Source organism: Scardinius erythrophthalmus, assembly GCF_964197995.2.
Source record: "Scardinius erythrophthalmus genome assembly, chromosome: 7".
Classification (NCBI taxonomy): domain Eukaryota; kingdom Metazoa; phylum Chordata; class Actinopteri; order Cypriniformes; family Leuciscidae; genus Scardinius; species Scardinius erythrophthalmus.
In genome coordinates, this window is record NC_138227.1 from 15,568,376 (window position 1) to 15,585,875 (window position 17,500).

The following is a 17,500-nucleotide window of genomic DNA, read 5'->3' on the forward strand; positions in this document are numbered from 1 at the left end:
CGGCCTAGGAAAATTTACATCTTTACATATATACTATAGTCTATATATAGTATATATATATTGCTGTCATATTTTTAACCTTTTTTTCTTTTCTTTTCCAGGTAGCGGGAGTGATGCTGCTTCTCTTTTAACCAGTGCGAAGCTCCAAGGAGATCATTATATTCTGAATGGCACCAAGGTACATGGAGAAATGATTGAGACATTGACCAAAATCTCCATGCAGCTTCCCAACAGTTTTCCATGTCTCCCGTCAGGCGTTCATCAGTGGAGGTGGAGACACAGATGTGTACGTGGTCATGTGCAGGACAGGTGGGAAGGGACCTAAGGGGATCTCCTGCCTGGTGGTTGAAAAAGAAACCCCTGGACTCAGCTTTGGCAAAAAAGAGAAGAAGGTAATGGACGTTTTCAGCCTAAACCAGGGGTGTCCAAACTCGGTCCTAGAGGGGCCACTGTGAGAAATAAAAAAAAATGTTTTATTTAGAACAAGTGACTTTCAAAAGAGTGTTAAAGGTTGTCCAGCAGGTGGCAGAATTGCGTTATTTATTTCTAAACTGCAGGTAGGATGGAACTCCCAGCCAACCAGAGCCGTGATATTTGAGGACTGCGCTGTCCCAGTGACCAATCGGCTTGGAGCAGAGGGGGAGGGCTTCAGCATTGCCATGAAAGGCCTAAACGGAGGCAGAATTAATATTGGTGAATTGTTTCATAACTTTGATTTGAAACCTTTTTGATATCCTATTTATTTTAAGCCTTTTTTTTGTGAGTGTTTAATGCATGTGCTCTTGTACCCACAGCTTCTTGCTCTCTCGGAGCAGCTCATGCATCTGTGCTTCTGGCTCGAGATCACATGTGTGTGCGTAAACAGTTTGGAGAAACACTATCGAACAGCCAGGTACCAGCTGATCTATCTAGCACTGATCTTTCGAATAGATCTCAGTCATGAATAGGAAGGTGTAATGGTTGCCCGTGTTCAGTTCCTGCAGTTTAAGCTGGCTGAGATGGCCACTAAGCTGGTCGCCTCTCGGCTGCTGGTGCGTCAGGCGGCGTTGGCTCTGCAGGACGGCCGACCGGACGCGGTCTCTCTCTGCTCAATGGCCAAGCTCTTCGTGACAGATGAATGTTTTTCAGTAAGTGTACACACACATTGCTCCGTCACCTGAGTGCTGTTGTAACACAAATACGTAAATAAGTCTTTTTGTGATCATCTCTTTCAGATATGTAACCAGGCCTTACAGATACATGGAGGTTATGGTTACCTAAAGGACTATGCAGTGCAGCAGTATGTCAGAGACATTAGAGTACATCAGATATTGGAGGGTAATGACTTTTTTATTTAAAAAAAGTAACTGAATATAATTTAACTACATGTACTTACCATAGAGTTAGTATTATTGTTTGGTTGCATGTAATACATGTATACTAAAGTAAAATAAAGTGTTATCATTTAGTAGTACTCATTTAATAGTAGTTGTAATGTATCTGTATTAAAGGTATAGCGGAGGATTTTCTTTTTCCGGGTGGGTAGTGTAAACTATTGGTCCACCTAAGTGTCAATCATTCTGGTGATATGTTTACGTAAGGCCGTCGTACGTGCTCGTCCCTTAGTTTTCGCTTTCTGCGCATGCGCACTTTCAGGTGTTTATGTGTGGTGAGCTAGAGCTCAGCCATTCATTGAAGCTCGCCGTTTCACCGGGTCCTTTGAAAATGTCTGAGAGTCGCAAGAAAAAAAGTTTGTACGAACTGTATGAGAAGAAGAGAAAGGCCTCAGAAGAGAGAAACAAGATCAGAGTGTTTTTGGGAGATTGTTTCACACGATGGCGTGCGCTGAAAACACAGGTTGGGCTTCCCACTGATGCCTCAGTCGCGAAGTTTCTACTTGACAGGTAAAGTTTGGCATGCTATTTGGAGAAAAAGTGCAAATCTTCTTTTGGAAAGTAATCTTGTATGAGCGATGCCGACAGCAACTTGTAAACAGAGCGTGCACGAGGAGAACCTCGCACACGTTTAATAGGCGTTCCCTATCGGGAGCAAGTAGAGTGTTGCGCATGTGCATTTTTTCAAAAAGTGGAGAGGGCGGTTCTTATCTAAAATTCGGAAAGATCCTCCGCTATACCTTTAATATTGCATACTAATACATATAAATCTTTCTTTAAATAATACAAATTTTAATTTATTAATATAATTTATTATTGTTCTGTATGGGGTTGGGAGGAATGCAGTATTATTTTCATGATCACTTTTCATTTAACATTGTTTTTTCTTTTGTATAGGTACAAATGAAGTGATGAGGATGATCATTGCGAGAAGTTTGCTCACTGAATCATGATGTTCATGAATGGCATGGATTCATGACTGTATATCCTACATGTGACTATAGAGATTACTGATCTTTCACACTCCAGCATCTGTTGATTTTGATTATGATCTGTCGACTGTATTTTGTGTGGAATTTTCAGAAAGTTTATGCCTTAAACACATGAATTAGTAAATCCAGATTACAGTGTTTATTATAATAACACACTGAGAAATTAAGTTTGTTTAGGGTAAAAATTCTGTCAGGTTACATTTACAAAAGTTACTGAAACACTAGTTGAAATCATAATTGTGACAATTTGTCAATTTATGTACAAATTGATATCAGATATTCAATAATATATTCAATATTCAACACTTTTTATCACAGACAGCTTTCTTTGTGAGATAATTTTCAAAGCACACAGAGCATCAAATAACAATTCAACTGTGGCTTTATAATGTTTGTCCTCACTACAGAGTATATTAATATGATCCTCATGTAATTTTTAAAATGACTGTTGTGTCTTCTATTAAACTGTCTTGTGCTTCCTGTGAAATAAAATTGTTTTGATGAAGCTTTCCACAAAGGCTGTTTGGGTTTCACCTGAAAATCTTTTAGAGGATGTCTTATCAACATGAGTTTAAAATGCTCTCATATTAGATAAGAATTAAAACACTGTTTATACCTATATTACAAAGGTAGCCCCGCCCCTTTTCAGCGCTGCGCTCGTTGTCTTTTGACTTCCGGTCTGTATTTTCACAGCGATTTTGCGCGTTTATTAATGAACGGCTCGTTTTAAAATCTTCCCGGTCGACTGACACTTGTTAAGACATCTGCTTTAAACATTACAGTCCTCATGATAACTTTCGTTAACTTTACATTAAGTAAATCCACTTAAAAAGCTAATTACTCCTTGACAGCGATGCCATTGAAATATACAGAGCGACCGCAAAAACGGAAGTTCTAAGACAATATTCTAAAGATGGCGGCGTCCTCATTTCTCTGGCGCATGAGGTCTTTATCTTCAACTCCTCGTTAAAGTAGTATTGAAGTACAGAATTATGCTTAGGTTAAAAAGTATTTTTATTGGCTCAAAAATTAAGCAAGCATAGAGATGAAGTGTCTGAGGAGATTAAACAAGTGGACTAAAGTGAGACACTTTCATGTCTGTTTGGTCTTCAGGGAAGTACGTTCCCTCCACTGCCGATGAGGTGCTGAATTGTTCACCTGGCTTTTGAAGAAAAACCGATGAATGAAAAATCATGCTTGAACATCACATCTAGTTTACTGAGGTTTAAATACACACCTAAGCTAATTTGCATGTTTTCTGGATGTGCTTAAAACTTTGATCACACCAATCAGCAGAAAAACCATTAAGATTCCCATCAAAACTCCACCAAATCCACCATGGTGTCAGAGCAGTGTGTGTGTGTCGTACAGGTCACACTAAGGGTTAGGTGTGCTGTTCTGAAGCACAAATGAGACATGAGTTTTAGTGATCGTTTTAAACAATTGATACAATAGAGAAAGGTGGCTGATAACATGGTGACCTTATGCGCAAGAGAAAGAAGCGCAAATCTTTAGAATTTTGTATTTGAACTTCAGTTTTTGCGGAAGCTCTGTATATTAATATTGAAGAGTAATTAGCTGGTGAATATAATATTATAATAAATATTAATAATATTTTATACATATTTATAATATTTTTATTTTGTCTTTATACAATATGAAAGTACCATATTTCGGGGTTAGTGGCATCAAAAAGTTTGAAAACCCACGGTATAGGCCATCTTACATAGCACAGTGAGGTTGATGAGACGAGTGAGGTGAGATGAGTCGTTTGGGTTGGTGACCTCATGTACAGCCCAGCATCAGATGAATCGATACTCCTGATGGAAGCGACGTCTGACACTGGAGGGTTCTGCACAAGAGCAATCTTTCCGTCCCAAGAGTTCACCAGTACACCCTACCGTTGTAGTACAGCAGTTGTGTCAAAAATGACATTGAGATCAACAGACTGGTGGTTTGACTCTGAATATTCCCATTCTCACCCTCTTGGCTAGGACAGCAGGAGTTCCTGGAGAAGCGTAACGCCACTCCATGGTGAAGCCCTCTGAGACGTGTGTATGTGCTGGTCAGCTCAGCCGACGAACCCAACCGTACAAACACTGAGGGCTTTACCACAACCGCATGCCGTGACCTCACTACATCTACACAAAGGAAACATCTGGAGGTTATGCTCTACCTTGAGAAACATTAATACTTACATTCACTACAAGTATGTACAACATACACTACAAGAGTTTGGGGTCAGTAAGGCTTTAAAAAAAAAAAGTATACTTTTATTCAGAAAATATGCATTTAATTGTCACAAGTAAACAGTAAATGCATTTATAATGTTACAAAAGATTTATATTTCAAATCAATTCTGTTATTTAATCTTCATGAAAGAATCATGAAGAAAAAAATGAAGTTTTCAAAAATATAAAAATAAACCACAAATGTTTTCAACATTGATAATAATAAGCAGCAAATCAGCATATTCGAATGATTTCTGAAGAATCATGTAACACTGAAAACTGGAGTAATAATGCTGAAAATTCAGCTTTGCCATCACAACAATAAATATGTAATAAAATGGAAAACAGTTATTTTTAATTTTACTGTATTTTTGATCAAGTAAATGCAGTCTTGGTGAGAATTATATTATAAACCTATTTCAATATGTTATGACTGAAAAGGTTGATGGAATTACTCACCAAAGTTCTGGAATACAAACCATGTTGTGTGGACAGTATGACCAAATGCCATTTTGCTTTTAATATTGTGTTGTCCCTGCACTGAGAGAAGGAGCAGCTCCTAACTGTTTGGCCTTGACTAACAGAAAGCTCAACAATGTCCAGACTGTGCTTGCAAAAAACGGAGGCATGCAGGTGTGGCTAAACGTTTCTTAGTGTTTTTCACTGAAGCCCCCTTTTTCCTAAAAATGGTTAGAAAAACCACCAATGAAAGTCACCTATTCCATAGTTTAGACAACCGATGTTGTTCTGAACCAATTGTATTTTATTTTATACTTACTCCTAAAGAAATGTTGCTTCCTATTGTGTTAACAAGAAAAATACAATTTTGTTATGGCCATTATAGAAATTGGGGGCTCGTCCGGGATCTCAACTTGAGCTCTCTTGCACACAAAGCCAAAATTAAGTTTGTTAATACAGTTTAACAGGGTCAATCAAATGCCACATGAAAGAACTATGCTTGTTTTAATCAACTGTAATGCAAAATTCTGAACAATGTTTTACAATGCAATTTTGTATTGGTTTAATAAGCTGACCATAAGTGATCAAAACATGTACCACAACTTGAACCTCACTGATGCATTGCCTTCGTCTTACCTCTCTGCTTCCTTCACGTGGACAGTTACAGCATCATAATGCGTTCAATTCTATATTATGCCAATTTTAAAATAACAAAATGAGTGAAAAAGGCCTAATAACAGAGTAGACAACCACATTATTCAAAGCACAGAGAATAACACTCCGCATTAACACAAATATCAAACTATCAAAAATGATAATACATTGCTTCCAATATTCAAGTCATTAAACCACAAGGCTAGTTTTTCATATATTATCATGTACACATGAATGAATAAATCTACCACTTCCATGTAACTTACATGATCAAATCATAACTTAAAGAGTCCTTCTTGCTCCAGTAAACAAGCACTGCAGTTTCTGGCATGTATTTGCTTTAAACTCTAAATCATAAGACATTTTTAAGACAGCATTTTCATGGGCATTCATTTTATTTTCCATTTTAAAGTCATCCCTTTTTTCTCACCGAAGCTATAAATTCCTCTGAACGGCCAGAAATGTTTAAATATGAAAATAAAAGCACTGCTCTTTAGTAATCTGTCAACTGCTTGACAGAAAAAAAAGAAGAAAACTCCTGAGAGAAACGGAGGCACAAGAGGCACAATAACAGCCGATGCTAAATTTGTGAACTGTTGAACTAAAACCATCAATTTAAAAGAATGACTAAATAACTGGATAAATCTGAATCCATAAACACAACTGTTATAAACAGTGGAACATCATCAGTGACATCTGCATCCCTTCATAACATCAGGTATTATAAATGTATAATAACACTGTAAAGTTGACAAAATAAATGAAAAATACTGTTCTTGGTCAGTGTGACGATTTGAAAAGATGACGAGAACACATCAAAACAAATTACGGTCAGTAAAAAACACATCGAATACTTTATAAAACAAAGGTGTTTTTGACAGATAACTATTTTTGACTGTACTTTATTCTGTATAAAAACTAAGCCAAATTCTGTTATATTTATAGCCACCTTGTTTGAAACTCTTCCTCATAAGTCTTTAGCACATTACACCAGTGAGCCTGCGTGGTTCTGGGTGGGCACCATGACTGGCACCGCCCCCATGCGGGACAGAGTAGCAGTGTTTATAGGCATGTTGAGCGGGCACGGGGCCTGCGGCTGCGGGCACGGGGCCTGCGGCTGCGGGCCCTCAGTCCTGTGTGTGGAGGAGCTGTCGGGACTGTGATGGCGATGGTGGCGGAGCGTGTGATTGGGTGTGCTGCTGACGTTGTATCCGGGCAGGCCGTGGAGTGGGTTGGGATCCCCTGGGCGGAGGCGGTAAGTGGCTGTGCTACCCGAGGTGGTGAGGATGGAGGCGGTGTCCAAGGCACCTGGGGGGTATGGGTAATGGTTGTTTTGGAGTGGGTGTTGAGGGTCCTGTGCTGGAGGGCTGGTGGCTATGGAGGACAATGTGCCGTTCTTTGATATGATATCTGATCCTGTGCCACTTTTAGCCCAGGAGACACGTTTCGGGGCCTGTGCGTCTTCCCTAAAGCAATGGAAAGCAGATACTGTAATACACACATCTAATCCGTAGCATTATGACAGTGGTGAACGAAGTACACAAATCAAGTACAGATCTCATATAAAATATCACTTCAAAATACTTTTCTTTTTGAAATTTACTTGAGAAAAAATACAAAAGTACTGATTAATGAATCATGTTTATTTATTCTAGCCAACATTAGTAAGACTAGTCATTATTTAGTAGTAATAAAATATTAGTGCAGACATTTAATATGTATTGAGCTGCAAATAAGCAAACATATTTATCATCAAACCTTATTATACACTATTAAACCTAAATGTACTAAAATATCAGTTTAAGTTACTGAAAATTCATGTGTACAAACAAGTTAAAAAATGTACAAATGTGACCCTGGACCACAAAACCAGTCGCATGTGTTAATTTTTTTTAAATGAGATTTATGCATCGTATGAAAGCTGAATAAATAAGCTTTCCATCGATGTATGGTTTGTTAGGATAGGACAATATTTGGCCGAATACAACTATTGAAAATCTGGAATCTGAGGATGCAAAAAATCGAAACACTGAGAAAATCGCCTTTAAAGTCGTCCATTTATGTTCACGATTGTGCAGCATTCACTCACTAAAATAAATGTTTTATATATTTACGGTAGGAAATTTACAAAACATCTTCATGGAACATGATTTTTATTTAATATCCTAATGATTTTTGGCATAAAAGAAAAATCGATAATTTTGACCCATACAATGTATTGTTGGCAATTTCCACAAATATACCCGTGCGAAATGTGACTGGTTTTGTGATCCAGGGTCAAATATAGTATCTTAAAATGAGGAAAAACTAAATTTGGGTAAATATGTGGTGACAAATAGTATAAAAATACAATGTAAAGATTGTCGTCAAGTAAAAAAAGTTTGATATTACACTTTGGAATGTAGTGAAGTAAAAGTTTCCCGAAGTAAAAACACTCTGATAAAGTACAGACACTTGAAAAATTTACTTATGTACATGAATTAAGTAGAAGTATTCCGTTTCAGTCCAGCACTGTATTATGAAGAAATATAAGACTGGCTCTTACTTGATATCATTGGCTATCTCATCCTCAGTGTCATGATTTCTCCTCAGGATAAAGATCAGGAATAAGACGAGAGCCATCAGACCCACCACAGACCCCACCGTGGCCCCCGCGATGACCCAAACATTGTTAGCTGCGGCCACACGAGGAACAATTCAGTTACAAATAAAGAGAGTGTGGAAATCGCCAATATTAAATGTGACTGATACTTACGGGTGGAGACCTCTAGATTGATGTGGCAGCTGTCAGTTCCAGCCGTGTTGCTGGCACGGCAAATATACTTGCCGGACATGCTTTTGGTGAGGTTGCTAAGTCGAAGGGTGCCCTGCCTCTCATCTGAAAACAGAATCCATCACTCATACTGCCATCACTGAACATCAAATAAGTGTTTCCAATAGAGTTCACCAATCTATGTTTCGGCTGTTGTGACCTTTATGTGCAAGGTATTGCAGACAGTGTATGACTGCTTATTCTACGTCTATGGGCGTTTGTTCAATTATGGGCACTTTTGGTCCTGAGGACTTTTAGAAATTAAATTCTCTTAAATACACTTTTCACACACTCACTAATTTGTTCACTAACATTGTTAAACATACACTTTCTGTTCAAAATGTTGGGGTTAGTAAGATTTTTTTCTCTTTAAAGAAGTATTTTAAACTCACACCAAGGCTGCATTCATTTGATCAAAATATGGTAAAACAGTAATATTGAGAAATATTATTAGAATTTAAAATAATATTAAAACGCAACTTATTCCTGTGACAGTAAAGCTGAATTTTCAGCATCATTACTCCAGTCTTCAGTGTCACATGATCCTTCAGAAATCATTCTAATATGCGGATTTGCTGTTCATGAAACATTTCTTATAATCAATGGTGGAAAAAAGTTAGCTTGTTGTTGAAAAAACTAATGCTGAAATGTTGATAAAATCTCCTTGCTGAAGAATAATGGAGAAAAAAAATCGTACTGACCCCACACTTTTGAACATCTTAAATATTTTAAACAGGTACACCAACTTGATTTGGTGGAAAGGATATCACAATTTAGATATTTTCCATAATTTGTGGAAAATAGAAAATTCATATATATTTTAAGATCGAAAAGGTAAAAGAATACAATTTAATTTGAACCTAATATGCATTTGATAAAGTAACAAAAGTAAATTATGAAGGCATGTTAAAAAGATTAATGTGACCATATAAGAAACAGCTGAAATCTGTTAAAGGGATATTTCACCGCTGGAAAGATGAATGTGTATTTAAATTGGGTCATTAATGTACAGTAGTAGAAATGTGAAATTATTTAGAAGTTGGTGCCTTCTAGACTGAGAAAAGCCAGAAAATGTGTTTTTGGCTCATGTGGATGAAAGACAACAACTCCCAGAATGCACTTGCTTCGCTGCTCTTCGAGGCCACTCCCAAGCCACGCCTACCGGTTACAGAGGGCAGTATTGGAAGAAATGATACAACTAGGCTACTAGTTGACACGAAACTGAAAAGACAGCGGTTTATCATGAGATCCCCCTGTGGGCGGGTTGAAAGCATGCGGAACTAACTCCTACTACTGGCTGTAGTCTCTCGCCTCTGGACAAAAAAGCCAAAAAAAAATGACGATTTTTGTGTCATCTGAGTTTTTTTTTCCAGACACACAATACAGAAATCTCTCATCTCAGGGGGACATGAGGGAGGGAAGCACGGTCATTCGAAAATACTACCTGGTTTCTACTGATACAAAGCTTAAAGGGGTGGTTCGGGATTTTTGACATCGGACCTCATTTTTAAGTCAGCCTGGTTGTTATTCATCAGTGGAGACATTTAAAAAAAAAAATTATCCAGTCCTTATATTTGGATAGTTAGCCGATGCTAGGCTAGCGCGAGTCAAGGGTAGATGTTAGCCAGCCATTAAAAACCGTTTTACCCACTCCACAGTGCACCAAACGCAAATCAATTATAACACTAGACTATCGATGCAAATGTCCGTTGAGAGAATAATGTTAGAAATCAAACTTTCCTTTCATCTCAATGATCCCAAAGGAACTAGTTTCTCAGCAGCTGCGGAATTTTACTTTGCTCCAGTTAGTAATGCGGCAAAAAGTAAACACAGAAAAGAAGCGCGCTACAGTGTGTGCAGTACATGTGTGTACCGGCTCACTCGGTTGCCTAGGTAATCAATATCACTCCGCTGCTGCTGTAGACAAGGCTTATGATTACAGGGAACAAATTATAACTAATGCAATGTGATGAAAGGTAAGTTTGATTTCTAACATTATTCTCTCAACGGACATTTGCATCGATAGTCTAGTGTTATAATTGATTTGCGTTTGGTGCACTGTGGAGTGGGTAAAACGGTTTTTAATGGCTGGCTAACATCTACCCTTGACTCGCGCTAGCCTAGCATCGGCTAACTATCCAAATATAAGGACTGGATAATTTAAAAAAAAAAATGTCTCCACTGATGAATAACAACCAGGCTGACTTAAAAATGAGGTCCGATGTCAAAAATCCCAAACCACCCCTTTAATGCTAATCGGTGAAGTATCCCTTTAATATACCAAAAAAAATACACCAAAAAATATACCAAAAAAAATACTTCGGACATAAGAGTACCCAAACTTGAAGAAACACCTCTGACAAAGACAGGAAATACGAGTAGAATCCTTTGAAAAGCCCTATTTTAGAAACCACTCTGTCGTGACTCTAAAGGAAGCTGAAGGACACAAATACAGGACATACACATATGTGTTAAAGATCTGGCTACAATTATGTACAAAATACTATTCCTATTTTCACTGCATGACAGTGGGGAGAAGGATGGAAAGTTAAAAGCACAAACACAGAGAACAAACATTACATTTTGGCCATTATTCTAGATAGTGTTGGCAGAGAGTGCAGTGGGACCATCTGCTGCTGTAGCTTCTGTCCACACTGACTGGCCTGCAGTGAAGAGCAGCCAAACTCAAATTCCTCAGTGACCCAGAGCCCAGGACAGACGCCCAGGGACCGGAGTCTGGGCTTTACAGATTTTACAGGCACTTTTATACTAATGAAGTGTCACTTAAAATGATTGGCTTCATAAAATGTACTCTTCAATGGTGTGTTCATAAAAACCATGCGATGATGGCTGATTCAGGATAGTGATGTTTCTACATTGAACAAACAAGACACAGGACTGATTTTAGCTCTCTAACAAAATACACAAAAAGTACAGAACCACATGATTCATAATTTCAAAAATGGGAGGGAACAAAAAAGATGAAAGGGGTAGGATGATGTTTGATAATATGCTTTTAGACTGATATGTTTGGGATATTGAATGACTCTAATCTCAATGACACACATTGATACAAATGGCTGATAGCTAAGCTTTTTTTTGTTGGTTTTGTCCTTTTTGCAGTCTTTGTTGACAGATTTTGCGCAGATGGTAAACTTCATTCTGTGAAGGTTATCAAAATAGTGTATGAGCATTGCATGTTTTTCACAGAATGATGATCCGCCACTGTTATGAGACAGGAAATGAAATGAAGAATAATGGCAAACGGGATCGGGAAATAACCCTAGCCAGATTCGAACAATATTTTAACAATGATTATATCACATATCACATCATATATTATATCATTATAACATTATCTTTAAAGGTGGACTAACAGACTCATGCATATGTGAAATTAGTTTTCGGTTATCAACAGCATTTTGTTCACAGTCAGCCATGATTCATTTATACTGCAAATGAAAATTTTAAACATTTCTCTGAAGTACTATCACTTTCTTTATGTGTAAAACTTATTTTTTTATATATATATTCTACCTGTAAAAAAACAATTACACTACCGTTCAAAAGTGTGGGTTTAAACTTATGCTCACCAAGGCTGCATCAAAAATACAGTAAAAGCAGTAACATTATGAAATATTATTACAATTTAAAATAATTTTCTATTTGAATATATTTTAAATTGCAATATAATAAAATAATAAAATAAAATGCAAAGTTACATTTTCAGCATCATTAGCAGCATCCAGTCTTCACATGATCCTTCAGAAATCATTCTAATACACTGATTAGCCGCTCGAGAAACATTTCTTATTATTTTCAATGTTTAAAACAGTTGTGCTGCTTATTTTTGTGAAACCATGATACTTTTTTTTATTTACAGAAAGTTCAAAATAACTGCATTTATATGAAAAAGATTTAAATGTCTTGACTGTTACTTTTGATCTTGCTGAATAAAAGTACAGTATTACTCTAATTAAAAAAATGAAATAAAAAAACTGACCCCCAAACATTTGAATGGTAGTGCAAGCAGTAGCAGTTTTTTTATTCTAGTAAAGAACTGAGCAACACTGCAAGAGTGAACCGCACATTTAATGTGGCTCTAAAGAGTGTTTCTAAAGGAGTTCTCTCTATCCTAGGGTCTGTTCCCTTACCCAGGTATCCCAGTACAAGCACAGGCTGGGGGCAGGACCTCCACTCTGTGAATGCGCAGATGAGAGTAACAGAGAGAGGGGGGGGCGAGAGGAAGACAGATGACCAGGAGAACACAATACGTTTTTCTTTCCTGAGAGGAGTGTTACTGAGCACCTCGCCTCCCTCAGGACTCTCATGTCAGGAGAAAAAAACGGAAGACCCACGTGCCTGGGATCAAGGAGGAAATTTGCAGCACGGTTGATAAGTATAAGCCTGCTTTCATGAACAGCTGGCACCGCAGTGTATTTCCACCAAAGATTTGTGCTGATCACAACTGACATGTCAACAGAAATCATCATGATATATTTTGGAAAAACACATTGGGAACTAAATGCATGTTTCTTTCTAGTTCTGCAACTGTTATATGTCATGCATGCTTTGTACTTGAGAGAATGCGCCAGTGCTGTAGAAATATTGTAAGACATTCCTGGCACTCTGTCAAGGTCAAACTTGTTGTGCTCAGAAGCTGATGGGAATGTGTCTAACTGGCTGCTCTGAGCATAACAGAGCTATTTCACCTCTCCTCAGGCCAATGAAACATGCTAAAGCAGTGATAAATGATGCCTGTGCTCTTTCTCTCTACACAGCATCTAACCAATCTCATCAAGATAATAAACTGAGTACAGAGAAAAACAGCCCTTCAAGATGATACTACAATATCCTAAAGGATTATTAGAACACCATACTAATACTGTGTTTGACCCCCTTTCGCCTTCAGAACTGCCTTAATTCTACGTGGCATTGATACAACAAGGTGCTGAAAGCATTCTTTAGAAATGTTGGCCCATATTGATAGGATAGCATCTTGCAGTTGATGGAGATTTGTGGGATGCACATCCAGGGCACGAAGCTCCCGTTCCACCACATCCCAAAGATGCTCTATTGGGTTGAGATCTGGTGACTGTGGGGGCCATTTTAGTACAGTGAACTCATTGTCATGTTCAAGAAACCAATTTGAAATGATTCGAGCTTTGTGACATGGTGCATTATCCTGCTGGAAGTAGCCATCAGAGGATGGGTACATGGTGGTCATAAAGGGATGGACATGGTCAGAAACAATGCTCAGGTAGGCCGTGGCATTTAAACGATGCCCAGTTGGCACTAAGGGGCCTAAAGTGTGCCAAGAAAACATCCCCCACACCATTACACCACCACCACCAGCCTGCACAGTGGTAACAAGGCATGATGGATCCATGTTCTCATTCTGTTTACGCCAAATTCTGACTCTACCATCTGAATGTCTCAACAGAAATCGAGACTCATCAGACCAGGCAACATTTTTCCAGTCTTCAACTGTCCAATTTTGGCGAGCACGTGCAAATTGTAGCCTCTTTTTCCTATTTGTAGTGGAGATGAGTGGTACCCGGTGGGGTCTTCTGCTGTTGTAGCCCATCTGCCTCAAGGTTGTGTGTGTTGTGGCTTCACAAATGCTTTGCTGCATACCTCGGTTGTAACGAGTGGTTATTTCAGTCAAAGTTGCTCTTCTATCAGCTTGAATCAGTCGGCCCATTCTCCTCTGACCTCTAGCATCAACAAGGCATTTTCGCCCACAGGACTGCCGCATACTGGATGTTTTTCCCTTTTCACACCATTCTTTGTAAACCCTAGAAATGGTTGTGCGTGAAAATCCCAGTAACTGAGCAGATTGTGAAATACTCAGACCGGCCCGTCTGGCACCAACAACCATGCCATGCTCAAAATTGCTTAAATCACCTTTCTTTCCCATTCTGAAACTCAGTTTGGAGTTCAGGAGATTGTCTTGACCAGGACCACACCCCTAAATGCATTGAAGCAACTGCCATGTGATTGGTTGATTAGATAATCGCATTAATGAGAAATAGAACAGGTGTTCCTAATAATCCTTTAGGTGAGTGTACTGTACTACTGTTCACACATTTGGGGTCAGTACGATTTTTAAAAAAGTCTTATGCTCACCAAAGCTGCATTTATTTGATCAAAAATACAGTAAAATTGTGAAATATCATTACAATTTTATATGTTTAAAATGTTATTTATTCCTGTGATGGCAAAGCTGAATTTTCATCAGTCTTCAGTGTCACATGATGCCTCAGAAATCATTCCAATATGCTGATTTGGTACTTATGTAACATTTCATACTATTATACATTTTGAGAACAGTTGTGCTGGTTAATATTTATTTATTTATTTATTTATTGTTTTTTTAGGATTATTTGATGAGTAGTAAGTTTTACCATTGTAACTTTATTGTATGTCTTTACAGTAACTTTTGATCAATTTAATGCATCCTTACTGAAAAAAGGCATTAATTTCTTTTGTTCATTTTGAAACACTAAAACACAATAGAATTAGCATTTGTGTGTCATGACTCATTTGGAGTTTTTAATATAGCGTTTTTTGATTTGCAATATGGAGTAAAATAAGCAATGTGGTTAGCATTACTTGAAGAGACTTTCAAGTTTTGTTCTGCAACAACAATTACACAGTCAAATAACATGAATTTTGAAACTGTTGTTTGACTCAAATGTCTGCTGCTAACAAGTGCTGTAGCTACATAAAGTCTAAAACGGTTGACTGATTTGCACAGCATGTAAACTCAGACAATTCCAGGGGAACACATGGTGAATTAGCCCTCGGGGTTGGTCTACAAACTGATGTCATAAATGAACAGCATTATTATTATATTCAAATTCCTTTTATATTATTGTTGTGCTACATGTGAAAACAGCTATAAACAATTTAAAAAAAAAGTGTGTGTGAGTGTCTGTGTGTGTACACTAAGTAGAACCTGGTTATTGATAAATCATTTGAATGCAGCATAACAAATAATTTGTAGCCCAAATGGGTTTCTATTACATCTTCTTTAGCTTTTCAACACGATATAATTGCTTATTAAATTCTAAATTGTTGATGACCGGGTGATCTTGAGGTAACAAGATGTTCAATAGTGTTCAATTGTATTTTAGCCACACAATTATGCTATTTGAGCACTTTTTTAGTTTGCTAAAGTTTAATGACTTTAGTATAGTAAGTTTTATTGTCAGTGTATCTCTAAACTAACATTCATTCATAATACTTTTATTCAGCAAGGACACATATATTAAAATATTTTAAAATGTAATAATATTTCACAAAATGACTATATTTGATTGAATAAATGCAGCCTTGAGCATAAGAAACATTACACGATCTTACCAGCCCCAAACTTTTGAATGGTAGTGTACCATCTAATTAACCAATTTCAACCATTCAAACATATATCAATCCATACAGCAAATTTTACACCTTTCAGTGAAACTATCCTTAGTAGATGAAAAATAAAATCCCAAAATCCTTTAAATGAATCCACAGAAGCTCCTGATTTTGCTACAAAAAGAGAAGCAAACAATGGCATTCATACAGATGCAGGAGACTCACTTTGCATGGGAGAGAAGAAGACCTCAGAGAGAGGAGCTGCTTTGGTCCATTTGTACTGAGGGACAGGTTTGCCGTAGCTGGATTTACAGCTCAGTGTTACGTTGCCACTCAGCACAGGTTTTCCCGTCATAGAGCATACGGGCGTGGATGGAGGAACTAGAACAAACAGAGAAAGAAATCATGAGATAGACAGTTCAATATGCTAATATAAACATTACATTTATCAATGTACCTTTAACATGGAGGTTTAGTTCCCCTAATAGGCCTACAGCTCCTGGGATGACGACATTGCAGGCGTAGCGCCCGGAGTCGGACTCCTGTGTGTTGTTGATGTAGATGGACAGATTGGCGGAAGGCATAGACATGGAAAAACCCACCCGCTTCCGAAAGTCAGGACTACCGATGCCAATCTGTCCAGATGAGTAGGAGATAACCTGCAGTGCAAAAGCACACAGAGACACTTTAACACACAACTAGGCTTGTGGAATATCACACGTTTGCATATTGGTTGTCTGAACCAATCAGATATTTCTTAGGATGCGTTCATATACAGTAAGGTGAGCATAAGACAAGATGGAATGGGGTCTCAAGATACACATTTTAAAAAAGTTCATTTTGAAGCAGTTTTCAGTGTCACAAAAATCATTTTAATATGCTGATTTGCTGCTCAAGAAACATTTCTTGTTATTATCAATGCTGGAAACAGTTGTGCTGCTTACATTTTTGTTTACAACTGGTATTAAGATGCGTCTTGGTCGATCGAATCACAACTAGACGAGAGAGACACATTCCTGTTTACACCTGCTGTTTTAATCTATCTATTTTTCCCACTTTCAAACACTTCTGTCCTCATTTCTCCGAGGGGAGGGTCTATGGGCAGGTCAAATCTATGGGCATTCGACCACAAGCAATCCAGGCGAATGTGTTTTCGACTACCTCTGAAAGTGGTCAAAAATGGACAAGCTCAAAACGGTTTAGACCCTGTTTACCCCGTATTTGTGATCCGACCGACCAAAAAGCATCTTAATACCTGGTGTAAACAGGGCCAAAAGCACAGCATTTATTTGCAATAGATTTTTTTTTTTTAACAATGTAAAAGTCTTTAGTGTCACTTTAGCTGAATAACACTAATTTCTTGAAGAAGAAAAAAATAGCACATACTAAATGCAAAAAATGCTATAAAAAAAAGGCACCATTAAGAATATGAATCTAAAAAAACTACCGGTAATTAAAATCCACAGTATAGGTAAACTAATAGGCTAGTAGGCTGTTGGACCTCTATCATTGCGTAACAGTATTCATATGGTCAAGAACATTAAAATGAAAGTCTTCTGGCACTGCTTAGCAAGTGGCCGATGATAATGATGGAGGTAAACTGTCATGCTAAAG

At 37.8% G+C, this 17,500-nt stretch overlaps 3 protein-coding genes and 1 pseudogene across 4 annotated transcripts in view; 2 read left to right on the top strand and 2 right to left on the bottom strand.

Annotated features, from left to right (window-relative positions):
* acad8 (acyl-CoA dehydrogenase family, member 8) overlaps positions 1-2,870 on the top strand; it is a 5,688-nt gene extending 2,818 nt beyond the window's left edge. Inside the window, exons 5-11 of the mRNA XM_081371172.1 lie at positions 102-178; positions 255-392; positions 558-693; positions 795-892; positions 975-1,127; positions 1,215-1,317; positions 2,271-2,870. Of these exons, the coding sequence (XP_081227298.1) occupies positions 102-178; positions 255-392; positions 558-693; positions 795-892; positions 975-1,127; positions 1,215-1,317; positions 2,271-2,326 (761 nt within the window). The 3' untranslated portion in view covers positions 2,327-2,870. The remainder of the gene's footprint in view (positions 1-101; positions 179-254; positions 393-557; positions 694-794; positions 893-974; positions 1,128-1,214; positions 1,318-2,270) is intronic.
* Positions 1-17,500, top strand: part of lim2.3 (lens intrinsic membrane protein 2.3) — a gene marked incomplete at both ends in the record, with an annotated part of 157,370 nt that overhangs the window by 20,632 nt on the left and 119,238 nt on the right. The window lies entirely within an intron of this gene.
* LOC308693215 (V-set and immunoglobulin domain-containing protein 2-like) lies at positions 3,743-5,107 on the bottom strand (annotated as a pseudogene). Its single transcript has 4 exons — positions 5,056-5,107; positions 4,348-4,506; positions 4,075-4,288; positions 3,743-3,763 (listed from the first exon to the last, which is right to left on the bottom strand). The product of its transcript is annotated as a V-set and immunoglobulin domain-containing protein 2-like (transcript).
* esamb (endothelial cell adhesion molecule b) overlaps positions 6,695-17,500 on the bottom strand; it is a gene marked incomplete at both ends in the record, with an annotated part of 48,246 nt that continues 37,440 nt past the window's right edge. Inside the window, 6 exons of the mRNA XM_081370420.1 lie at positions 6,695-7,175; positions 8,255-8,384; positions 8,465-8,587; positions 12,676-12,720; positions 16,112-16,267; positions 16,344-16,545. Coding sequence (XP_081226546.1) covers positions 6,695-7,175; positions 8,255-8,384; positions 8,465-8,587; positions 12,676-12,720; positions 16,112-16,267; positions 16,344-16,545 — 1,137 coding nt within the window. The remainder of the gene's footprint in view (positions 7,176-8,254; positions 8,385-8,464; positions 8,588-12,675; positions 12,721-16,111; positions 16,268-16,343; positions 16,546-17,500) is intronic.